A 26,733-nucleotide genomic window follows, 5' to 3' on the forward strand; every position below is an offset into this window, starting at 1 on the left:
CTACACGCAGACAAAAAAGGTAGAGATGAATCCTAGAGGGAATAAATTCATAACTTTCCAACAATGTAATCCAAAACAAACTATTAAGAATAGAAAATGCAGCACTGCATGTGCATGTGAGCTGCAAATGGTTCCACAATGGCTTTAATGCACATACTGAAATAGAGTAATGTGAGGCAACATTCTGTAGCATGAGGCCTCCTTCAGGTTAGACCCATGCATAGTTTAGCTGATGACAGCCCAAGAAGCAGTAGATTGCTCCCAATCTTTTTTAGGCACCTACATGGAATCTTTTGTTACAGTATGTCCTCTTTTTGCTTTGTACTCCCAACCATATTTCAACACAAATATAAATGCACAGTGGCACTGAATACAAATATTCCATCTAAACCATCTTATATTCATCACTCACCATTAGTTTTATCCCATAAAATAATTACAACACCATTAGATATTAGCTTAATGTAATGAATGTAACAGAATAAAAAAGAAAGTCACAATGTAACTTTTCAACAGCATCATCCAAGATAAACTAATAATAGAAAGTGGATTACTGTATTACTTCTGAAGTGTAGGCAGTGTTGTAATGTAGGAAAATACAACAGCTAATCTGTACGCAGCGGGTCCCACAAACAACAATTAAATAAATCACCAAATAATCTGTTTTTGGTTGTGTTGGCTCAGGGATAGATGTTGGCAAAGGCACCGGGAGAATTCACCTGCTCTTCGAAAAGTGCAATCGGATCATGCAAAAACAGCACCTCCAGGATTGTCATATCCTCAGTACTTCGCTGAGGTGCCAGGATAGATCAAATCCTGGAGCTGGGCTTGATCAACATCTTTCAGACTCAGATGAAGACACTACCACAAAGCCAAATTCTCTAAGCTGCACAGTGAAAATCAGAAAGAGGAGAAACAACATTTTGTGCCGAGGTCTCCTTCAAGCAGGATCCACACGGTGAAACTAATTATAGGGAGTCCTAGTCCCAAAACATTGTTACCAGCCTTTTGTTTTTAACCTTTATCTGAAAACAACTTCTACTACTCTTGAATAATTATTCATATTCATTTGTAAAGAAATTCTCATGTATCTCCATTAAAAGAAGTAGGTTAGAAGGAATCTACCCAATTTCAAAATCCAATTTCTTTAGATTCAGATTCCTGTTCACAAATTGTGGCAAGGCCCAAGTTGCACTCAACCAAAATACAATAGTTGTCTGCCCACTTTTAAAATAGTGTATTTTCAGTTCAGAGAACATTACAGTTAGTTTGTTTCTTCTACAGTATATAGTTTTTTTTAACATAATGATACAACTCATCTTCTCTCCTACCTTTAACTTTGATTTGCTAAGGGCCTGCAAATTTCACCTTGATTTCTCACTCAAATCAAAACTTGCTGCACTTCTATTGAAAAAAATTCAAAACAAATGCTGTATCATTTTTCATTCTAATATCTCAGTACTGCCCCCTATGACCATACTTCCTCTATTACTTTGAGGAAGATAAGTCAAGCTGTGAAAACTATTGAGGTATTTCCCTCTTGCCCATAGCAGGGAAAATCCTGATGCACATTCTCCTGAATCACCTACTCCCGGTAGCTGAGGAAATCCTCCCAGAGACAGTATGTGGCATTAGACCTTCCAGAAGAACTTCTGACATGGTCTTTATTGTCAGACAATTCAAAGAAAAATGTTGAGATAAACACCAGGAACTCTTTATTGATTTATCAACCTAACCAAAGCATTTGGCTCAGTAAATCATGAGGCTCAGTGGATTTTGCTCCAAAGATTTGTATGCCCAAGAAGCTTCATCATAATCCTGCAACTGCTTCATGATGATATGACTGCAATTTTTTGAGTAGATAGCCCCCATATTATAAATAATCACCTGACAGCGGCTATTCAGCTAATCAAGAGATCAACTGCCCTCTGGTGCGAGTATTAAATACCGCCTAGGTGGAAAACTCTTTAACCTCAAGTCGCCTTCATGCCAAAACTAAACCGACCACCATATACATACATGATCTACAGTTTGTGGATGACTGCAGTGTCATTGCCCACTCTGCACCAGATTTGCAAGCCATTCACGATTTCTTCAATTCTGCATACAAGAAACTCGGTCTTGAATATCTCCAAAACAGAATACATCAACCCACACCTGGTCAGCTAAATATTCCACTTGCCATATATGTTGACCCAGAAGACGTGGGTAAAAGTCCTCAATGAACACTTTGCGTCGGTCTTCACAACAGAAAAGGATGATGCAGGTATAGACATCAGGGTGGAGGACTGTGAAATATTAGGGAGAATTAACAGAGGGAGAGGAGGTGCTAGAGGGTTTAGTGGCCTTAAAAATGGATAAATCCACAGGCCAGGATGAGATGTGTCCCAGGCTGTTGAGGGACACAAGGGAAGAGATATCAGGGGCCCTTGGCAGTAATTTTCAAATCCTCTCTGGCCACAGGTGAGGTGCCAGAGGACTGGAGGACTGCCAATGTTGTCCCATTATTAAAAAAAGGGAGGAAGGGATAGACCAGGAAATTACAGGCCAGTCAGTTTAACCTCAGCAGTGGGGAAGTTACTTGAAAGAATTCCAAGGGACAGAATATATCTGCACTTGGAGAGACACGGATTAATCAGGGATAGTCAGCAAGGATTTGTTAATAGGACTTCCTGTTTGACAAATTTGATCGAATTTTTTGAGGAGGTAACCAGGAGTGTTGATGAGGGTAATGTACTTGATGTGGTCTACATGGACTTTAGCAAGGCTTTTGATAAGGTCCATCATGGCAGACTGGCCAAGAAAGTAAGAGCCCATGGGATCCAAGGCAAAGTGGCACGTTGGATCCAAATTTGGCTGAGAGGCAGGAAGCAGAGGGCGATGGTAGAGGAATGTTTCTGTGACTGGAAGTCTGTTTTCAGTGAGGTTCTGCAGGGCTCGGTGCTGGGGCCCTTGCTGTTTGTGGCATACATAAATAATTTGGACTTAAATGTAGGGGGGAATGATCAAGGAATTCGCGGATGACACGAAAATTGGTAGGGTGGTAAATAGTGAGGAGGATAGCTGTAAACTGCAGGAGGATATCAATGGTTTGGTCAGGTGGGCAGAGCAGTGGCAAATGGAATTCTACCCAGAAAAGTGTGAGGTAATGCAGTTGGGTAGGGCTAACGAAGCAAGGGATTACACTATGAAAGGTAGGACCCTAGAAAGTACTGAAGATTAGACGGACCTTGGTGTGCATATCCACAGATCCCAGGCCAGGTGGATAAGGTGGTTCAGAGGGCACACAGGATACTTGCCTTTATTAGCCAAGGCGTAGAATACAAGAGCAAGGAGGTTATGCTGGAACTGTATAAAATGCTGGTTAAGCCACAACTAGAGTGCTGCGTGCAGTTCTGGTCACCACATTAAAGGAAGGATGTGATGCATTGGAGAGGGTGCAGAGGAGATTTACCAGGATGCTGCCTGGGCTGCAGGGTCTGAGCTATGAGGAAAGATTGGGTAGGCTGGGGTTGTTTTCCTTGTACTGGCAAAGGTTGAGAGGGGATCTGATAGAGGTGTATAAGATTGAGGGGGATAGATAGGCGGATAGGAAGGCACTTTTTCCATTAGTATAGGGGTCAATAGCCAGGGGTATAGATTTAAGATAAGAGGTATAAGGCTAAGAGGGAAGTTGAGGAGAAATTTTTTCACCCAGAGGGTGGTGGGAGTCTGGAACTTACTGCCTGAAAGAGTGGTTGAGTCAGAAATTCTCGCAACGTTTAAGAAGCATTTAGATATTCACTTGTGTTACCATAGCTTCCAGAGCTATGGGCCAAGCACTGGAAAATGGGATTAGTGTAGTCAGATCTTTGTTGACCAGCACGGACACAATGGGCCAAATGGTTTCCTTCTGTGCTGTAAATGTCTATGAGTCTATGTTGAAGGAGACACTCTAGAACATGTTGAGCACTTCCCATTCCTTGGCAGCCACCTCTCTCACTGACAAGGAGATCCAACACCAGATCAGTTCCGCCAGCTCAGCCTTCTACAAACTACAGGAGTGAGTAACAACAAAGACCTCCTCAAATCAACAAAAGCCCTAGTGTACAGCGCAGTTGTCGTCACCACACTCCTGTACTGCAGTGAGACATTTGAACGCTGGAGAAATTCCATCAGCAATGCCTTCGTCGCATCTTCCTGGGGAGAACCACTGAACAAATGCTAATGTCCTTCTTGGAGCCTGCTCCACTAGCATTGTGGCAAAACTCTGGCAAAATTAACTTTGATGGACTGGACATTGTGTCTGGATGACCAAAAAGCGTCTTTCAAGCCAGGTCCTGTTTTTTCAACTCTCAAATGGTCAGCTTTCAGGGGATGACAAAGAAAATGCTTCAAAGACACTCTGAAGCTCTCCTCGAAGGGTGGCAGCATTGACATTAATGACTGGTAGCAAGCACTTCTAATCATTCAAAATGGCGACAACTCGTCCATCAAGCTACATCATGCTTCAAGTCCAAATGCCTTAATGATGAGGCAGAGCAGCAGCAGAGAAGGAAAGAAAATTAAGTAAATCCTGTACTCCGAATGTCACTACCTCGTAGGATGTCCTGCCCCACGTGCCCAAAAATCTGTGGTTTGAGAATCGACTTGTTCAGTCACATGGCAGAAACTCACATCCTGAGTAAATGTTATCCTCAAATCAAGGGACAGCCAATGATTACTTTGAGCAGAAAATATTTCTAGATGCAGAATAGAGGCTCTGCAAAGAAAAATGTAAACTCCTCAAAGACCTGACTGATTCCAGTGTATCTTTCATTTCTAATTGAGGCAGGGTGCCCAACTTCTCAGAGATCATTAAGTGATTAACTATTATAAGAGAGAATTTAAAACTCTTAGTTCAGCACTTGGTAGTCCATCGCCCAGCAACCAAATACATAAATCATTTACAGTTGGACTTGCTTGTACTGAATTCTATTTAGTGAAAATTTATTTAAGGAAAATGTACAAACTCCCAAAATCACTTACCGTGTAATTACACAAACAAGATTCTTGTTATAGTGAAGTTATACCAGGCCTATAATGAAAATCTTGCACAGCCACTGAAAATAATAGGATATTGATTCTGTACTATAAGTTTGGATCTTTAAAATTTGACATAATGAAACCAAAGTAAAATGAGGTATCAAATTTAATTTAAAGCAGTCTCACAAATATAATTCATATGATTTCATTTTTCAATGATAGTGTCAGCAACTTTTAGAGCACAGAGCCTGGAATGGACCAGCTGTTTGCAGCAACATTTACAAATTCCCTTTGGAAAAAAAAAGTATTCTACTCCATGGAAATTAAAGTAATCTTCAACTACTAATATGAAAGTGTTAACAGCCTTGCAAAGAACTAACATATCTTTCAAAGTTAGAGAAAATATCATCCAAAACTAAAACACTGCTAACTATAGCACACATGAAAGTGAGGCTACAGGCATTTACCAAGTGTAAATGTATAAAAACACCTCCAACTCAAAAACTCATTTCTATAGCCTTACATTCAAGTTCTGAACTTATAGCCCCTTTTCTTTCGTTTTATAGCCATTGGCTAGCAAATCATACTTTTCTTCTGTTCCTATTCCCAAATTTCCCCTGAATCCCTTTTCCTCCCATATCTCAGAAAACTGGCCATTATCCACATACAAGCCTAGAGCAAGCATAATGGAAACCTGTTCAACTGCAAGGGTGTCAAAATCTGAGGCAGATTCAACACCGACATGTGCACTTCCAGCAGGGCTACTGGACAGCTACTGGGAGTGGGGATCCTGGTTGATTTCCCCCTCTTTAATCAAGTTAGCATCTCAAGTACTGCCCAGCTGAGATCAGCTTACTCAGTACCAATCAGAGATCAAATCTAAGGCCTTTCTGATCTATAGAATTCAACTATTCACTTGTTTAATTAGCTGAACTATTGCATGAGTCACAAACAGCATTCCTTAATCCTGAGAGCAGTGAGAGCTTTCCCATATCACTTGAACATAAAGTTCATTAATTAGTTAAATATCTGTTTGCTCTTATTTGACATAATATTTATAATGTTACAATGATGAACATTATGCTACACAATGTAATGGCAACAAAAGGCTGTCAGGTGCAAAGGAAATTCAGCTCTAAAACATCTCCACAGTGAGAACTGTCACAATGGCACAAATACAAACTAAACATAGTACAGATGAACACAGCAAACTGGCACATGCATGTAGACTGCAGCAAGCACAAATGGAAGCATGCCATGGTGACTGAGAAACATGCCATCTGCAGGAGGTACCTGTAAAACTGCAACTGCCGTTTTGGACTCCCATATCGGGCACTTCAGATAGCACAACATAAGAGAGAGAGAGTCCATATCATAAATCAAAGAACAATGATGTTTGCAGAGCACCAGCAAATTTCTCATATCTAAACACAGGGAAATTTGAGAACAATTTTATTTTATTAATTAGATGTAATTTTTTGGTAATAGCTTTTTGCAAGAGTATATTTTTATATAAGTTAGCTGCACTACTGCATTCCTTTTATATCATCAGAGGCTTGCCTTGAGCAAATCTCTACAAGAGCCACATGTAGCTACAATTTAATGTTCTCACTGAACAAGGGAAAAGAGCAAATTTCTTAATAAATTCAAAAGACCAAATACTTAAATTTGAACACAACGTAAAATGACTCTATTGGCTATAAACACCAAAAAACACTTTTCGGGAGGGGGTAGAGAGACATTAATTAAATTCTAATTAATTAAACTTTAATCCAATTTAAAATGGGATTCCAATTGATGAATTAAAGAAAAAAACTTGCATTTATTTCATGTCTTTCACAATTTCAGTATATTCTAAAGCATTTTACACCCAATGAAGTATTTCTGAATTGCAGTCACTTTTGCAACGTAGGAAACACTGCAACCAATTTTCAAACCGCATGCTTCCACAAACATCAACGACCAGATAATCTTTTATATATTTTACAACAGAAGGAACAGAAAACAGTTCCTCCATTCATCTTAGCACATACTTTACACAAGGATCTAAGAAATAATTACTTTGTACTCATAGATGGGATAACACTGATGTAGGTCCCAGAGCTATGGATACAATATAGAGGATATACAATGAGAAAAGTATGAAATACCTTATTTTATTTCACTGCTTTAAATAAACATGTAACTTTTTTAACACATGTAAATTATCAGTAAAATATAAACTGATGTATAAATATCACATTCATATTGCAACTAGGTGCACAAATCAATTAAATGTTGTACCAGTGCCACATTATAAACAGAATACTTTATGAAGATCAACGCAATAATCTGTCCAAAAGCTGACTAACTCATTCACAAACTTTGGTACATGAGTTTTGCAGATGCTTGTAATAAAGTATATTGCGTTCTATGTATTACTTATGCAAACCCAGCAGGGGGAAAGAATACTGATTCAATCAAATTTTTACTAGTCCACTGTTCTGCTGAAGAAAAAAAAGTGACAGAGAAACATTTACAGATGTAACTCACTTAACCATCTGTAAATTTAGCGAGAAATCTCCCATGTCTTAAATCTTGTTATGCACAGCAAAAATCAGAGTTACGGGAAAATAACTTACATTTACTTTATAAATTGCCATAACTAGCCTTGCAATGTCACAAATAATGTGGTGTTCAAAGCTCAAGGAAAATGGCTGTAAGTTAAAGGGAACACATTCCACTTTGTTGGCCATTCCACACTATCAGCTGAACGACCAGGAAGATTTGATCTATTGTCATAATGGAAAATAGCATTGGTCAGCAACCTTAAAATGGAAACTGGCCATAAAATAACACTGCAGCTGCATGTAGCCAGGATTGTAGTTAGATCAGACCCACTCCAAAGTATTTGATGGATTTAACTGTCACCATGACACAGCTTTTAGCCCTGGATGTAAGTAACGGTGAATTTAAGTAAACAAAAACAGAATTACCTGGAAAAACTCAGCAGGTCTGGCAGCGTCAACGTCGACGCTTTTCTTCTCCGCTGATGCTGCCAGACCTGCTGAGTTTTTCCAGGTAATTCTGTTTTTGTTTTGGATTTCCAACATCCGCAGTAGTTTTTTGTTTTTATCTCTGTGGTGAATTTAAGTAATTGCTCCTAGAAACAAGCATTGGAAATTGGAGGAGAAACCAAAGACTTTTCAACATTAAAGATATTTTTCTATATAAGGTTTTCTATGAAGTTTGTACAATTTGCAACTATTGTAAAATTGAATTATTAAACCACCATAACAAATTAATCAATATGCTGCATTTCTAATTTTCATAAATTGACCATCATTTCTGTGGAATCTTTTTTCAATTTATTTCATAAGTGTCATCCTAGAATGAGAAAAAATAGTTTAGCCTTTTTCTAGAGAGGTAACCTTAAACCATGCTGTTGTTCATTCATGCTCAGAAACTATACACCCTCAAGATGTCACAAAAAAAAGACAGATGCCAAAGGCAAGGGCCATTTCGAGTCCCTGGAAGAGGTTGTTGCTGGAGATCAGGTGCTGGTCCTGGGAGGATCTTCATTAGGCAATAAAGCATTTATCAGTAACTGTGGTATCATTGATCTGACCACCCTGGACCTGGTTGTTTTTATGCTGGGTGGAAAAACCACTAGTTTCAGGCTCATGTAGCAAGAGTGCAAGGCAGGGTAAAAGGGAAACGACTGGTGTGCAAAGAAGTGGATGCCATACGGCCATCCATCGCTTTGTCAAATGGAATCCTCCTTTATTTGGGAAGACGAGAAGACAAACGGTAATCTTAAATTTCTGATATATAGTGCAACTTAAATAAAACAAAATCAATAAAACTTAATTTTAATGTCAGTAATAATTACATTTCTGGTACAATTACCTTTAAGTTTAAGTGCTTTAATTATTTCCAACTAAGCTGGATATTTATGTGCCTCATTTTGGCTAAGTAATTATTTTTCTTTAAAACTACAAGAGTTAAAAGGAACACTTCTACAGCAAAATATTTTTTAACAACTTTTAAATTTTATAGAATTTAGAGAGAATTTAGAATTAGGGGATGCTGAAACACAATACAATAAAATCTTGAGAATGAAAATTCAAAAGACCCAAAAGGAACGTTGGCAGGACCATTTCCATTGAAGGGTACCAACCGCCAGTTAACCTTGAACCATCTGGTTTTTTCTAGCTAAATGCTAATCAGCAAAGGCTACGGAAGTCTGTCAACACAAAATTATTTCTGAATGGCAGTTTATGAACTTTACTCCTGTTTGGATTTTCCTTTCTGTTCCACATACCATTCTTCTGCTCAATAGGGCAGATAATCAACCATGGGGCACACTGCAAAACTACCACTATGGAGGTGCACAAGAGGAATAGAGCCATTTCCTCACTGTGAGAAAGGAACGAGCTTCTACTGAGCGCTTCACTTCCCCTGAGGGCCCAGAGATTAGAAACTTGACACATGTTGAGTCACAGGCACAACTGCGTGTCTGCACTCACCGGAGTGCCACAACAGTACAGTTATGTATTACTAAACAAGTCTGAATAAAGCTAAATATTTTATCTATAGGTTGACGAATTCATTTTCAATCTTCCATTACAGTTAAATATTGTATTCTCATTTACAAGTACTGTCAGAATTCTTAAAATACATGATTGGCAGCGGGTCACTAGAGAAGTAAAGGAGTGAAATTATATAGATATAAATACATAAACTTCCAATTAGTGTAGCATGCAAACATATTACACAAATGGTGTGTAATAGTGCAGAATATTAAGCATAACACCAAAACTTAAAGTTATAATTCAAAACACTACCATAATATTCAATCAAAAGCAAGAATTTCTGTCCACAGGTTTCTACAGACAAGGCAGAAACTTGCAGTACACATCTGCCTCTTGTGGGCTGTAGGAGAAAGTGCATCAGAATTAAGTTATAGCTATGAAGCTTTTTATCTGAATCAACTCCACCATCTACTGGTCAAATTACTAACTCACTTTTGGCATAGAACAGCTTTACAGCATTATTCAGATCAACAGTTAAATAAACATTTTCAGGCTAATTTGAACTTAACATTAACTCAATTGAAAGAAATTGGTTAATAATTGTAGTCCAAATCATCCAGCATTCCACTCCTGTACTACCAAATTAAACAGTTCTTCCCTCCCTGCATCAATGGTTGAAAGCAAGATGGACTAGAGCCCTACTTCGGTTCCTCCTTTCAAGGACCGCAAACTCTTCTTTAGTCTTCGGGCTTTAAAACCCAAGGTTACCATTCCCAATTTACATTCTTTCTCTTGCTTTATTCAACCTTGCTGGTATCCTATACTGTGGGGGGCCTTGTCTCCTCATCCAGGTTTATTAATTTAAATAGACCTCACAATTCACATCTGCAAAATGATATCTTGAACTCAGCTAGAATTGATCCCACACATCTAGCAGTGTTCCACTCAAATAAAGAGCTTAAAGAAGATCAACACTTAAAGATTATAAGATGCACTGCATGAGAATGGCAAATTTGTACCAACTGATGTATGCTGAAACAAATCCAGATTTATATGGAGAATAATGGAAAGTCAACATTAAGATAACCCCAATCTAGAACTTCACTCCCTTCAGGATTGACTTGTCTTAACGTTCTTCTTGTCAATCTCTTGAGCTGCATAGTAAATAAACTCCAACTCATCCAAAACATCGGCATTAGGATCGTATCCCATCCCATTCCCTATTACACCTGTCCTTGCCGATCTCTAGTTCTTCCTCATTATCCAAAGTAGTTAATTCAAAATTCCCATTCTCACTTACAGTCCCTTCACCTTGTCCTTGCATGCTTTTGTGACCTCCTCCAGCCTTGGCTCAGTGATAGCTCTCCAGTCTGAGTCAGAAGGAACACAACAACAGGTGTAGCGCATTCAGTACCTTGAGCTTGTTCTGCCATTCATTGAGATTATGGTTGATCTGTATATTAACTCCATCTACCTTCCTTGGTAAGTCATGTGTTCAAGCACCACACACCAGAGACTTGATCATATAATCTAGGCTGACACTTCACTGCATTACTGGTGGAGTGTTACACCATTAGAGGCGGCATCTTTCAGTACAGCACCAAAACATCAACCTAGAATATGTACTCAGTGTCTAGACAATGACTTCAACTTGTGATCTTCAGACAAGGACAAAAGTGTTCACTGAGTCACACTTTTGTCCTATCATTGGGAACTGAGCCTTCAGACACCAATTCTCTGCCTAAACCTTTCTGACTTTCTCCATCCTTATTTTAAGATCATCAACCAAGATTTTGGTTGCCCTGTCTAAAATCATCTCCTTTGATGCAGTGCCACTTTTTCCTTATGCCTCTGCGAAGTGTCTTAGGAATTTTCACTTCATTAAAGGCACTATATACATGCAAGTGCCTCACCTGCAACTCACACCCAGAGAACATGTGCCTCACTAAATCATGCTCAGAGAGCCTGCACCTCTCCTGCAACTCACTTAGAGAGCATGGGCCTCACCTGTAAATCATGCCCGGGGAGCCTGTCTGTCTTAGGGAAAGTCGAGCTGGCGAATCTGTGGTTGATTCCGGATACATCAGGTCAGCAGCTTCAGTCAAAGGTCTGCTATTTTCTCACACTGTCACTTTCAAAGCCTGCAGCAACACAAAACCAGACAGAGGCATTAGAAACTACATTTTCAGGCAATAGTTCATTATTTGATTGCATGTAGGTATGTGTTATTAATGTAGCTAGTAGAAAATGCATTTATCCACAACTGTATGATCACACACAACTCTTGTGGAGATTAAGTCTAGTCTTCACACAGAAGACACTCTCCATTGTTTTGTATGGCACTACCAATATGCTAAATGGGATAGATTCAGGACAGATCTAGCAGCTCAAAACTGAGCATTCATGGGGTGCTGTGAGCCATCAGTAGGAGAGTTGTATTCCACCACAATCTGAAATCTCATGGGCCAGCATATCCCTCACTCTAACATTACCAATAAGCCAGTGTTGGTACAATGAAAATGTAGGAAAGCATGCCAAGAGCAGCATCAGGCATGCCAAAAATGGTGAAGCTACAACACATATTTATGATAAACAACAAAAGCAGCAGGCTGTCGCCAGAGTTATGTGATCCCACAACCAACAGATCAGATCAAAGTTCTGCAATTCTGCACATCCAGTCATGAATGGTGGTGGATAATTGACCAACTAGCAGGAGGTGGTTCTACGTTTATCCCATCCATAATGATGGTGGAGCCCAGCATTTGAGTGTAAGGATGAGGATGAAACATTCACAACCATTTTCAGCCAGAAATGTCAAGTATTATCCATCTCAGCTTCCACCTGAGGACCTCCCCACACCCCACCATCACAGATGCCATTCAGCAAATTCGGTTCACTCCATGTGATATTAAGAAACGGTTAAGCGCAAAAGCCATGGGCCCTGCACTGTACTGTACTCCCCTAGCAACTGCACGCTACCATATGAAAGAACTAAACTCTGCAAATACATTTGATTCCCAACTGCAGCTACCATTGGCAGAGAATGAAGGGCTCCTTCTAATTCGCCTTTCAAAGGGAGCAGCAGCAAAACCAGAGTACAATTTAGACTCGTCACTTCAAATTCACCAAGCATTCAGTATCAACATAAAAGCTTTTTAAGTAAGGCATCATCAATACAACACACTTTTTAACATTTAATTCAAAACAGCAATCTTACCTAACTGGGTCACAGACTCCATTGAGAGGGTGGGAGAGAGAGAGTGTGAGAGCGAACGTGGGAGAGAGAGAGAGTGAGAGCGAGCATGGGAGAGAGAGAGAGAGAGAGAGAGAGAGCGCGAGCGCGGGAGAGAGAGAAAGAGCGAGTGTGGGAGGGAGAGCGAGTGAGCGAACGTGGGAGAGAGAGCGAGTGTGAGTGAGTGTGGTAGAGAGAATGAGTGACCGTGGAAGAGAGAGAGAGTGAATGAGTGTGTGTGAGAGAGAGAGAGAGAGAGAATGTGAATGAGTGAGAGTAAGGGATTGAGTGTGGGAGAGCGAGTGATGGGGCGAGCGCGGGAGAGCGAGCGATGGGGCGAGCGCGGGAGAGCGAGCGATGGGGCGAGCGCGGGAGAGCGAGCGATGGGGCGAGCGCGGGAGAGCGAGCGATGGGGCGAGCGCGGGAGAGCGAGCGATGGGGCGAGCGCGGGAGAGCGAGCGATGGGGCGAGCGCGGGAGAGCGAGCGATGGGGCGAGCGCGGGAGAGCGAGCGATGGGGCGAGCGCGGGAGAGCGAGCGATGGGGCGAGCGCGGGAGAGCGAGCGATGGGGCGAGCGCGGGAGAGCGAGCGATGAGGCAAGTGTGCGAGAGAGCGATCGAGCATCGAAGAGCACGTGCAAGCGTGGGAGAGAGCGATCAAGCGTGAGAGAGAGCATGGAAGAGAGCATGCGAGCGTGGGAGATTGAGCGAGCCGGGGGGGGGGAGAGCGAGAGCGAGCGAGCGTGGAAGAGAGCAAGCGAGCAAGTGGGAGAGAGCGAGCGAGCTTGGGAGTAATAGAGAGAGCGTGGGAGCAATCGAGAGAGTGAATGTGGAAGAGTGAGAGAACGTGGGAGAGTGTGAAAGAGTTGGTGAGTGTGGGAGAGAGAGTGAGGGAAAGAGTGAGAGAGTGTGGGAGAGAGTGAGTGAGTGAATTTGGGAGAGAGAGTCAGTGTGAGAGAGTGAGTGAGTGAGGGAAGTGTGCACACGTCTGGCTCACTCGCAGTCTCAGCATTCCCATTCACCCTCAACCCCACAACCCTCACACATTGGGTGAGAGTGAGTGAGTGAGCCACAAGAGTTGGCAGTGAGCCAAGGAAACAGACTCTGTCCCTCTCACACTTTAATGGTGATCTTTATTAGTTGCTCTTTTTTAATTATCAATTTATTGCTTTGATATTGCTTTATTTTTGCTCAGCAAGTTATTTCTTTTCCAAATTATTTCTTTTCTTCATACCTCAACTTTATTTTGAAATTCACGTTTAATTCACGTTCATGTTGTGCCAAACCCTATCTTTCTGAAATTTGCTCATCGGCCCCTTGAGTGAGAAGAAAAGGGAATGTGCCTCACGTAAAGTGAAAGGATTAGACAAGCCTGATCTACATAGATAGGAAACTGGAAACTACCTCCAGCTCTAAAATCTGATCAAGAAGCATACAAATGTGCTTGTTGATAGGAAAATTCTTATACAAGTCAATATCCTGATCAACTCAATAATGGTAATGAAAGGAAAGCAGAAGATATCTACTTCATATGACCAGAAAAGAAGACAACGAAGAATTCATGTCAATTAATACACACTTGAAACCAGAAAAAGATATCAAACTATTAATATTTTGCTTATCAGTGGACAGAATGATCAAGATTAAACAAGCTACTGGAGAAAACAATTTGTAACTGTTAAGAATGATAAAAATCACAGGATGGCCAGGTTGCTGTGTGAGACAAGATGCAGCCAAGCAATATGCACAACATATCACATTTTAAAAATTGACGCTGTTTGCTAATGTTAACAAAATCTGTGCTACATACTTTCAGTATAGAGATGGAAATACTTTACACACAAACACACAGTAAATTACCTGAAAGTGTGAATAAAATGCAAAAAAGTTATTTTTTAAATTCCCATTAGTTATCCATCAGATATATTTTGTTGGTCTGTCAAAAGCAATTTCAACTCTTCAGTTTTTAATGTTGAATAAAGTTTTCAGTCAATTTTAACTGAATTACACTGATCTTGCAAAATATTTAGTTACAAATATAATTTGTTCCACCTTATACATTAAATGAGAATGCATTTCAAGATTTTACAAAGAAATTTCAAGAAAAAAAAACTATCCCTTGCTAATTACCACCAGAAAGAGTTGACACCCCTGAACACAGCTAAAGCAAAAGGGAAATGGAAAGCAATTACCCAATTTCTGTCATTTTAGTCTAAATCAGCCAAAAAAAATGTTGTGCATCACACTGCAGTAAGAGTAACGCATCATTACTTCATTCCGCATCAACGACGCAGCATTCAAAATTGGAAATGACATTTCTTTCTAGAGGAAATCTGAGCAACTTGCATTTTATATGGTATCTTTAATGTAGCAATACAGCACTGCAATTTTCTGCAGGTGTTACTCTTTTGGTGTTCATTCCTTTGCCTTTTCCAATTCTACCCAACTGAATCAAGTCCATTGGCTTCTAGCCTAAGCACTTCCAACAGAATTATATCCCAGTTTGATAGCTATTTACCAGTACAAGCACAATGGATCACATGTCCTCTTTCTATGCTGTAATTTCCACCAATCTTTGCATTCTAACAGAACCCCACAGTCTACATATCTCAAAGACAAAAAATATCCCTTGCCATTGAAACAAATGCTCTTATCTATAAACTATTAGAGTTATAAAATTACATAGTAAACTAATACAAACCCACAGTTCCAGAAGAATATTTCTATCACAGCTCTAAAGTATCTAATAAGATTACAGATTTCAGTTGCTTCTCACAACTTCCACTTACATAACAACTTTTTTGTAGAAAGGCATCCCAAGATACTACACAGGCATAGTCAGCAAAACAATGAACATTGAACCAAAGATTCAACATCAGACGCAGTGACAAAATGATTAGTCCACTGCAGTTCATCCAAGTCTGGTTGTTGCAAAAGTAATCTTGCAACAATTGACAATGGATAAATCAAGAGAGGTGAAGAGGTAAAGCTGAGTGTTACTTCAACCTGTGGCTTTCTCCATTATGCAACCAAATTATGACCCCTATATCAAGTAACTAAATGTACTCCAACTGATCGACAATGATACTTGTGTAGAATAAGATATCCTTAAACTTGAAGTTAATATGTGATTACTTTTAAATTGTAGGTCATCAGGAGTAACCTTTCAAATTTCCACAAAGTTTTCTGTCTTTTCAGTGATCAAGGTACTGTGCATTTGCTTGGTCAGTAGACTAGGGATGGAGGAAGGCGGAGAGAAAAGGAGGGAGGGAAAGGAAGCGGAGAGAAGGGAGGGAGAAGAGCAGGGAGAAAGGAGGAAAATGGGAAGGTGGAGATGGGAGGGAGGTGGGAACGTGGAGATGGGAGGGAGGGGGAAATAGGGAGGATTTTCAGCATGTTAGTTTAGAGAGGGAACATGCGCACTAACACACACACGTTCACACATGCACGCACACACTCAAACCTGCTCAGTTTTGCACTAAACAATATCAAGGTGCAACATTTATGCAATATTGCAGGGCTAATTCTGTTGGTTCTACAGAGAGCCAGCATGGGCATACAGGCCAAATCGCCGTCTCCTGTGCTGTAACTATTCTGGAACTCGATAATTGCAGTTTTATGTGCTGGCAGGTTTGAGTGTGTGCGTGCATGTGTGCACGTGGGCATATGTGCGCGTCTTCCCTCTCTTTTGTGATTTGTACAGTTTACTAAAAGATTATTTTGAATGGTAATTTGAGTAATTAACTCTTCACTTTTATCACTTTGCAACCCACACCCCAGAAAAGAAAATTCTATTTGGTGTGCTACACATTATGCACATTTTCATCCTTTATACATACTGATTGGAAAGACCATCTTAAGCGACCTTCAGTATCCCATCCTCACCAAAGAAATCTATCAACTCAATTATTCATGTTACATATTCAACAGCCTCAATTTGATGCAAAACTTCAGATCAACTGTTCTGTTTCAGATCAGCCGCATCTTTCAGCTACTAATTACAAAGCATATTTTAATAAAACTATATTACAGTGCTGTACATAATGATGGCATCAATCCAATATACACCCTTCATAGTAAATCTTATAAGGATTAGGCAGAGCTTTATTATGTGCACATTTTAGTGTTTAAGCGATCATAGGTGAAGTTACATTTCATTGTACATTAACCTGATACAGAATGTCATTAATGTTTCTCCTCCAAGGAATCCAATCAAATGTTTATTCAAAAATGATAATCAGTTTTAACATAAATAAAACTCAATTAACATAACAACTATCACAGTTAAATTTATAAATAGTTAATAATAGAAATTACAATTTTATAAAATGCCAACATAGTCAAAATAATTCAAACTTATTAGGAACTAGAGATAGTTTAAGTAAGTTATATTTGTATTTGTGGGTGTTATGAATGAGTTTTAGCTTTAAGTTTAAGTTTAATTTGTGTTTCTGTATTTGTGTGTGAAGAAAAGGAGGAACTTGAGTTTTAGTTTCACTTTGAAAGATGCCTGCATTCTAATGAGTTTTTATGACTCTTGAAGAGGAGTTAAAACAAACACAGGGTAGAAAAAAACTGGGCTGCTGCCTAGCAAAAGGAGACAGGGAGAAACAGAAAGCAATTTTAGTTCAGTTGGAAGCAGCTGCCAGGAGAAGCTGGACACAGGAGAGGGAACTGCAGGAAGCAGGTTCCAAAACCTAAAGAAGTAAGTCCCCAAAACCAGGGAAACAGGAAAAGGTCCCAAGAGGAAAGTTAAGTCAAAGGGCAAGGACAGGAATCTGGGAAAGGTCCTGTTAAGTGAAGTTAAGAGAAGTGAGGAGCAGAGGAAGGCTCCAAGCTTAAAGGGGGAAAGCTGCAGGACGCAGGCTTAAAGCAAAGTAGGCTTATGAGAAGCCAGAAGATCGAAGGAGACAGCCAAAGGTCTGCAACTCTTTACTATGGGCATGTGAAGCAGTAGTGTTCTGTTTGCATGACTGAGTCTAAGAGAGAGTGCGTGGAAGGCAAAGATTGAGTCCATGTGGCGATCCAGGGGTGAGGAACATTGAAAGGAGAGTTCGAGACCCTGGAGGTGGATCCTTGTGGAAGGCGTCCAAGAGAAAGTGTCAGTTAGGAGAAGATTCCAAAGCGGGTTCTTTGAGAGTGGAGATCGGAAACCCTTGTGTGAAAGATGGAGTTCAGTGAGACCGATTGGCTCCAGGTGTGACAAGTGTCTGGAGGGAGTTGACGAGTGATCCATAGCATCTATTTGAGGTGGCATCTGTCAGATGGTTGCAGAGTTTGGGGTGCCTGGCCACAGGTTGCCTATTTGTTTGCATGGACTGTGTACTTACTGTGAACATGAGAGTATAAGATAGCTTTTGTAACTGTGTATCTTTACAAATCTGTATATGTCTGTAAAGGTATAGTTGTGGGTGAAGAAGTATTGTAATATAGTTCATCTTGTTTCACAAATGTTTTATTCTTTTGTTAAAAGTTCATCAACTGACTCCTATGACTCTGTTCAGCAGCCGCCCTCCACTTTTCTAAACAAAAAGTAAAAGTTAGGATCTAGCAGACTGGGTTCCACTCTGGGATCCGACTTGTCCAGTAGTAACATCAGCTAGGATCATAAACTGCATGATCCAGTATAGGACTAATAATAACAAAGCATCACCTGTAGAACCACAGCAAAGTCATTTATTTTTAATCTGAAGTTTTTATACTACTTTCTGGTTTTACCGTGGTTTGGCTGTTTGGCAAGTGTGGCGTGATGGGGAGATTTATTTGGCATACTTGGTGCAGGGAGCCATACACTCATACCCTTCTTGCACTTACCCAGGTTCCAGTAAGGGTCATTAGAAAATAATCAGAGAGAGATAATTTTACCTCTCTTGCCAACTTGGGATCAGCTATTCAACACAAACCAAGAATTAAACTGGGATTTCGAGAATCTGTAAAGCTCAGCTATTTACTGCTTTAATCAACTGATCAATTATTTTTTACTCTTTAGTGGTATGTGGGCGTCACTGACAGGGCCAACATTTGTTGCCCATCCCTAATTGCCCTTGAGTGGGTGGTGGTGGTGGCCACCTTCTTGAACTGCTGCAGTCCATCTGGTGCAGGTAGGTGGCGGACTGCCATGGGTGTACCTGCACCACATGGGCAGCAGTGGTTCAAGAAGGTGGCTTCCCACCACCTTTTCAAGACCAATTGGGGATGGGCAATAAATGCTGGCCTAGCCAACGATGCCCACATTCTGGGAAAGACTTTTTAAAAAGGGTATACCTACAGGGCTGTTAGGAAGGGAAGACCAGGAGTTTGATCCAGCGACAGTGAAGTAATGGCGATACAGGTCCAAGTCAGGATGGTGTGGGGCTTGGAGGGGAACATGAAGGTGGTGGTGCTCCCATGCTTCTAGGTAAAAGAGGTCATGGGCTTGGAAGGCGTTGTCAAAGGAGCATTGGCAAATTGCTGCAGTGCATCTTATATATAGTATACACTGCTGCCACTGGTGGAGGGAGTGAATGCTTAAGTTGATGGAAGGGATGCTGATCAAGCAGACTGCTTTGTCCTGAATGGTGTTGAGCTTCGAGTGTCGATAGAGCAGCACTCATTCAGCCAAGAGCATTCCATCACACTCCGGACTTGTGCCTTCTAGATGGTGGACAGGCTTTGGAGAATGAGGAGGCGAGTTACTCATCGCAGAATTTCCAGTCTCTGACCTGTTCTTGCTGCCACAGTAGTTCTATGGCTGATCCCATTCAATTTCCAGTCACTGGTAACCCCAGGATGTTGATAGTGGGGAATTCGGCAATTGTAATGCCAATGAATGTAATGGGGAGATGGTTTGATTCTCTCTTGTTGGAGATGATCATTACCTGGCACTTGTGTGGTACAAATGCTACTTTCCACTTATCAGCCAAAGCCTGAATGTTGTCAGGGTCTTGCTGCATATGGACACAGACTGCTTCAGTATCTGAGGAGTTTCAAATGATGCTGAACATTGTTCCGTTATCAGCAAACATCGCCACTTCTGATCTTATGATGGAGGGAAGGTCATTGATGAAGCAGCTGAAGATGGTTGGGCCTAGGACGCTACCCTGAGGAACTCCAGCAGTGATGTCCTGGGACTGAGATGATTGGCCTCCAAAAACCACAACCATCTTCCTTTGTGCCAGGTATAACTCCAAACGGTAGAGCATTTTCTCCAATTCACATTGAATCAATTTTGCTAGGGCTCCTTGATGCCACACTGGGTCAAATGCTGCCTTGATGTCAAAGGCAATCACTTCCACCTCAGCTCTTGAATTCAGCTCTTTTGTCCATGTTTGGACAAGGTTGTAACGAGGTCTGGAGCTTAGTGGTCCTGACAGAACCCAAACCGAGCATCAATGTGCAGTTATCACTGTGTAAGTTCCGTTTGATAGTACTGATGATGACACCTTCCATCACTTTGCAAATGATCAAGAGGGGGCAGATGGGTTGATAATTTGCCAGATTGGATTTGTCCTGCTTTTTGTGGACAGGCCATACCTGTGTAATTCTCCTCATTGTCGAGTAGATGCCAGTGTTGAAACCGTAATGGAACAGTTTAGCTAGTTCTGGAGTACAAAAGTCTGCAGTACTATTGCCGGGATGTTGTCAGGGCCCAAAGCCTTTGCAGTGCCCAATGCCTTCAGTTGTTTCTCAGTATCACTTGGAGTGAATCAAAGTGGCTGAAGATTGACATCTGTTATGCTGGGCACCTCAGGAGGTCAAGATGGATCATCCACACAGCACTTCTGGCTGAAGATGGTTGCAAATGCTGCATCTTTGTCTTTTGCTGGGCTCCCCCATCATTGAGGATGGGGATATTTGTGGAGCCTCCTGTGTTAGTTGTTTAATTATCCACCACCATTCAAAACTGGATGTGGCAGGACTGCAGAGCTTTGATCTGATCCATTGGTTGTGGGCTTAGCTCCATCTACCGCATGTTGCTTCCGCTGTTTGCAGGCAAGTAGTCCTGTACTGCAGCTTCACCAGGTTGACACCTCATTTTTAGGTATGCCTGGTGCTGCTCCTGGCATACTGACCTGCAGTCTTCATTGAGCCAGGGTTCATCCCTTGGTTTAATGGTCATGGTAGAATGAGGGTGTGAGCAAGGGAGTGAGAGAATCAAGGCTGAGTTAGATAGATTCTTGATTACCAAGGGAGTCAAGGGTTATGGGGGCAGGAAGAAAAGTGGAATTGAGGCTATTAGCAGATCAGCCATGATCTTATTGAAAGGTGGAGCAGACTCGAGGGGTCAAATGGCCTACCCCTGCTCCTAAATCTGGTGCTCTTTGTTCTCGGGTATGTTGGTCCATGAGTTTACAGACTGTGGCTGAATACAATTCTACTGCTGATGGCCGATAGTGCCTCATGGATGTCCAGTTGTGAGCTGCTAGATCTGTTCTGAATCTATCCCCTTTAGCACAGTGGTAGTGTCACACAACACAATGGAGGGTATGCCCAGTGTGAAGGCAGGTGGTCACTCGTACCTATACAGTCATGGACAGATGCATTTGCAACAGGTAGATTTGGAGAACAAGGTCTAGTAGATTTTCCCCCTTGTTGGTTCCCTCACTGCCTGTCACAGTCTCAGCCTGCCAGATATGTCCTTCAGGACACGGCAACTCAGTCAATAAAGGTGCTATCAAGCCATTCTTGGTGAAGGACATTGAAGTCCGCAACCTTGAGTACATTCTGTGCCCTTTCCAACCTCAGTGCTTCCTCCAAGTGGTGTTCAACATGGGGTTGTACTCATTCATCAGCTGAAGGAGGGTGGTAGATGGTAGTCAGTAGGAGGCTTGTTTGCCCATGTCTGGGGTCTGGAGTCAATGTAGAGGGGTCCCAGGGGAACTCCCTCCCAAATGTATACCATGTACCGGTGGAACAAGGCATACCCAGGGATGGTGAAGCTGGTATTTGGGATATGGCTGTACAGTATGATTCTGTAAATATGACTATGTCAGGCTGTTGCTTGACTAATCTCTCCCAATTTTGGCACAAGCTCCCAGATGTTAGTAGGAAGGACTTTGCAGGGTCGACAGGGCCAGGTGTGCCATTGTCATTTCTGCTGCCTATGTCAATGCCGGGTGGTATGTTCAGTTTATTCTCATATATCTTTGTTGTAGCGGTTTGATACAGCTGAGTGGCTTGCTCTGCAATTTCAGAGGACGGTTAAGAACCAACCACATTGCTGTGGGTCCGGAGTCACATGTAGGCCAGACCGGGTAAGGACAGATTTCCCTCCCTAAAGGACATTAGTGAACCTGATGAGTCTTTACGACAATCAGCAATGGTTTTGTGGCCATCATCAGACTTTCAATTCCAGATTTTTATTGAATTCAAATTTCACCATTTGTCATAGTGGGATTCGAACCCGTGTCCCTGGAGCATTACCCTGGGTCCCTAGGATACCAATCCAGTGTCAATACGATTACGCAACCACCTCCCCTAATCACTATCCATCGACCCCCATTTCAAAAGCATAAGAGGACATTAAGTGAGGACAGATTTTGGCTTGGCTGTGATGTCTAAGGGTGAAACAGCCTAACACCACACATCTAGAGTTACACACGAAAAACAATTCAATGGGAAAAGCATTGTGGGCTGGAAGGGATCTTGCTTTGGTGAGGTCAAAATCCTGGGTAGTGTGAGGTTGGGGGGGGGAGGGGGAACAGCTGAGAAAAGAAAACAGTAGAGAAAATTGATGAGAAAAGAAAAGAAATACATTTACTAACTACAGTACATCTTTAGTAATGTATTTTCGACTGTATGCAAAATTTAACATTTTTTCTTGCAAAAATTCAAGATATTTAGTAGTTACAAACTGACACATGCATTAGCAATACCATTTTAACAAATAAAATCGTAAACATCATTCCTTATTCACAGCTGCAAAATTTAATATAGACATAAATACCTACGATTGTGCATTTTTGTACAAATTGTAATAAATTTCAAAACATAAAAAAAATCAAAGATAAGAACTGAAAATATCCACAACACAAAGACAAGCTATGTTTTAACAGCCATTCTTACAAGTCAGAATTACATATCTCATCGGTCACTGGCACCCTTCCATCTACGAAAGGTGATCAACACGCAGCAAACAAATCCATTTCAGATGGAGTGTCTTCATATGGCTCATCTTTGCTGATGGTTGAAGAGGCAAACAAAAACAGAAAACACTGGAAAAACTCAGCAGGTCTGACAGCATCTGTGGAGAGAGAAACAGAGTTGACGGTTCGAGTCTGTATGATCCTTCTCCGGAGCTACTAAAGCTACTGAAGCTCTTAAGAAGGGTCATATGGACTTGAAACATCAACTCTGTTTCTATCTCCACAAATGTTGTCAGACTTGCTGAGTTTTTCCAGCATTTTCTGTTTTTGTTTCAAATTTCCAGCATCTGCAGTATTTTGCTTTTACCTTAGTGTTAAAGAGGCAAGTCCTTGAGAGGCAGGTTCTGCCACAAGTGCCACACATGAATCTAGTGAACGTCATTGTGGGTTGTTGATTTCAGCATTGTTGCTTAGCCACTGGTCATCCCAGTATTGCACGCCAGCCCACAGGAGGCGTCACCATTTTTCTCTATCGACAGCTAGTATCGACTTCCAGGTGTGATAATGGATGTCTAGGGCCTTCAAGTCATGCTTTTGATCTCAGATTCAAGATATGTATCCATCATGGCTCAATTGGTTGCTCCTGAGTCATAAGGTTCTGGGTTCAAGTCCCACTCCAGGGCTTCAGTGCAAAAATCAAGCTGACACTTTAGTGCAGTACTGAGGGAGCTCTGCACTGTCGGAGGTGATGTCTTTTTGATGAGACATTAAACCCGAAGCCCCGTGTTACTGCTCAGGTGGATGTAAAAGATTCCACGACACTATTTCAAAGAAGAACAGGGCATTCTGGCTAATATTTATTCCTAAATCAACATCACAAAAACAGATTATGTGGTCATTATCACATTGCTGTTTGTGGAAGTTTGCCATGCACATATTGGCTGCTGCACTTCTTGCATTACAAAGGTGACTAGCTAATTACTTATTTACACCTCAATATAAAGTACATCATTATCACCCCATCAGTCTACTCTCGATCATCAATGAAGTGATAGAAGATGTCCTCAACAGTGCTATCAAGTTGCATTTGCACAACAATAACCTTACTGACACTCAGTTTGGATTCTGCCAGGGTCACACAGCCCCTGACCTCATTACAGCCTTGGCTCAAACATGGACAAAAAGGGTGGTGAGGTGAGAGTAACTGCTCTTAACATCAAGGCAGCATTTGACCAAGTGTGGCATCAGAGAGACCCAGCAAAGCTGGCATCAATGGGAATCAGGGGGAAAACTCTCCAGTGGTTGGAGTCACACCTAGGACAAAGGAAGATGGTTGTGGTTGTTGGAGGTCAATCATCTCAGCCCCGGGATATCATGGCATGAGTTCCTTAGGGTAGTGTCCTAGGCTCAATCATCTTCAATTGCTTCATCAATGACCTTCCCGCCATCATAAGGTCAGAAGTTGGGGGTGTTTGCTGATGATTGCACAATGTTCAGCACCATTCATGGCTCCCCAGATACTGAAGCAGTCTGTCCATATGCAGAAAGACTTAGACAATATTCAGGCTTGGCTTGATAAGTAGCAAGTAACATTCGCGCCACACAAGTGGCAGGCAATGACCATCTCCTACAAGTGCAAATCTAACCATCTCCCCTTGATATTCAATGGCATTACCATCAGTGAATCCCCTCCACCCCAACTATCAACATCCTGGGGGTTATTACTGACCAGAAACTGAACTGGACCAGCCATATAAATACTGTGGCTACAAGAGCAGGTCGGGGGCTGGGAATTCTGTGGTGAGTAACTCACCTCTTGTCTCCTCATAGCCTGTCCCGCATCTAGAAGGCACAGGTCAGGAGTGTGATGGAATACTCTCCACTTGCCTGGATGAGTGTAGCTCTAACAACACTTGAAGCTCAATATCATCCAGTACAAAGCATTCCGCTTGATCGTCATCTCTTCCACCAATTTAAGCATTCACTCCCTCCACCAGTGTCAGCAGTGTACCATATACAAGATGCACTGCAGCAGCTCACCAATGCTCCTTCAACAGCACCTTCTAAACCCACAACCTCTACCACCTAGAAGAGCAAGGGGAGCAGATGCAAGGGAACACCACCAGCTTCAAATCCCCCTCCAAGCCAAGCACCATCCTGACTTAGACATATATTGCCATACCTTCACTGTCACTGGGTCAAGATCCTGGACTTCCCTTCCTAACAGCACTGTGGGTGTTCCTACAGTATATGGACTTCAGCAGCTCAAGAAGGCGGTTCACCACCACAATCTCAAGGACAATTCAGGATAGGCAATAAATTATGGTCTAGCCAGTGTTGTCCACATCCCATGAACGAGTAAATTTTTAAAAAATGGCTGTAAAGCGCTTTGAGACATCTTGTGGTCGTGAAAGTGCTATTTAATTGCAAATCTTTCTTTCTTTAAGACTGATTGGGATAGACAATCAAAACATGAAAATTGCATCTTCTTTTCACTAAATGCAACCATCATTGCTGAATTACCGCAGCAAACGCAGCAATAGGCAAAAATCTTAATTTGGCCCCATACGGAGTCCATATTAAAGTGAAAAATAAATTAAAATTTGATCTAGCAACCACTCCATACAAACTACACAACACTGATGCCAAGCAATTATTGAAGGAGGACATATATTACATTGAAAATATTTCATCACCTCCAGCCCATCCTTACAGTAGCATCGGCATTTCATGAATTTTGCATTCATCAAGGTGAAAGAGGTCATTGCTCGGCAAAAGAACATTTTTGCTGTGACAAGTGGTATATCAGCTATCAACTACTCTCGCTAAATATAGCGCTTGTTCAATGCAGGAGCGAAGGTGTCTGCAAAATAGTTACAAAAGTGAAAAACTTATGTGCTTTGCACTGCTCCACTGTGATCATTCCTCCTCACACCATTGTGAAATTCACCTCAGCTGCAGCTCAGTGCTAATACACTCGCTTCTGAGTCAGCGAATTGTGGGTTCAATTCCCATTCAGAAACTTCAACACAAACTCTAGGCTAGCACTCCAGTGCAGCACTGAGGGAATGCTGAAATATCAGAGGAGGTGTCTTTGGAAAAGACACTAAATGGAGGCTGTGTCTGCCAACTCGGCTAAGCATAAAGGATCCTTGGGCGCTATTTTGAAGAACAGGGAAGTTCTCAAATTTATTTAAAACAGATTATCTGGTCATTATCACAATGCTGTTTGTGCTTCATTTTCATACCACATACTGGGGTGTTCAGAAGTCATAAATGATGTGAGAAAATGCAAGTTCTTTCTCCACAGGAACTTGCTCCATGCAAATTGGCTGCCACATTTCTTCCATTACAACAGTGACTTACACTTCAAAAGCACTTCATTAGCTGTAAGTCTATTCCCACAATGGCTAACCCTATAGTTCAATCGGTTCACAGTTGCTGTATCCCAGGCTTAGATCAATAGTGGCGTTTGATGCACATAAAAATTACACTCTCACAAGCTATTCTTAAATGTCAGAATCTTCATAAGTGTTTTTTTCTCCATACTCTAATAAGACAATAACCTGAACTCCTCCATGTACAAATTATTCATGTGTTTGATATATGGCAGCAGTAATAATTTCAAACAAGATTTTATTACATGCACCCGTAAGCTGCAAATAACAAATGGAGAAATTCCAATCTTCAGGCAGCAAGCTCATTTGTGAAGGCATTACAAAAGCATTATCAGGAGATAATTTAGTATATTTTGTGAAATTTTACTTAATTGGCACTTGGTTGCTAGATGTAGTCAGAATTACTTTGGTTGTGGTGTCCGTTGGTTCACATTTTTAAAGCTGTGTCATACAGACTAGGAAGACTGCAGGTTTGATCTGCAGTTTGTACTGAATAAGCAGATATCAGCAAAGACAGAACAG

General features: G+C 41.3%; 1 protein-coding gene across 3 annotated transcripts in view; it reads right to left on the reverse strand.

Moving 5' to 3' along the window:
* The window catches only part of kcnab2a (potassium voltage-gated channel subfamily A regulatory beta subunit 2a), a 285,811-nt gene that overhangs the window by 173,742 nt on the left and 85,336 nt on the right, over positions 1-26,733 (reverse strand). For 2 of the 3 annotated variants that reach the window (XM_078557932.1, XM_078557933.1), the window contains exons 2-3: positions 11,526-11,659; positions 6,298-6,339 (exon numbers count right to left, since the gene is read on the reverse strand). In XM_078557932.1, the coding sequence (XP_078414058.1) occupies positions 6,298-6,339; positions 11,526-11,602 (119 nt within the window). In that variant the 5' untranslated portion in view covers positions 11,603-11,659. The remainder of the gene's footprint in view (positions 1-6,297; positions 6,340-11,525; positions 11,660-26,733) is intronic. The other variant, XM_078557934.1, reaches the window with a different exon arrangement.

This window comes from Cetorhinus maximus, chromosome 15 (assembly GCF_964194155.1).
Source record: "Cetorhinus maximus chromosome 15, sCetMax3.hap1.1, whole genome shotgun sequence".
Lineage (NCBI taxonomy): Eukaryota > Metazoa > Chordata > Chondrichthyes > Lamniformes > Cetorhinidae > Cetorhinus > Cetorhinus maximus.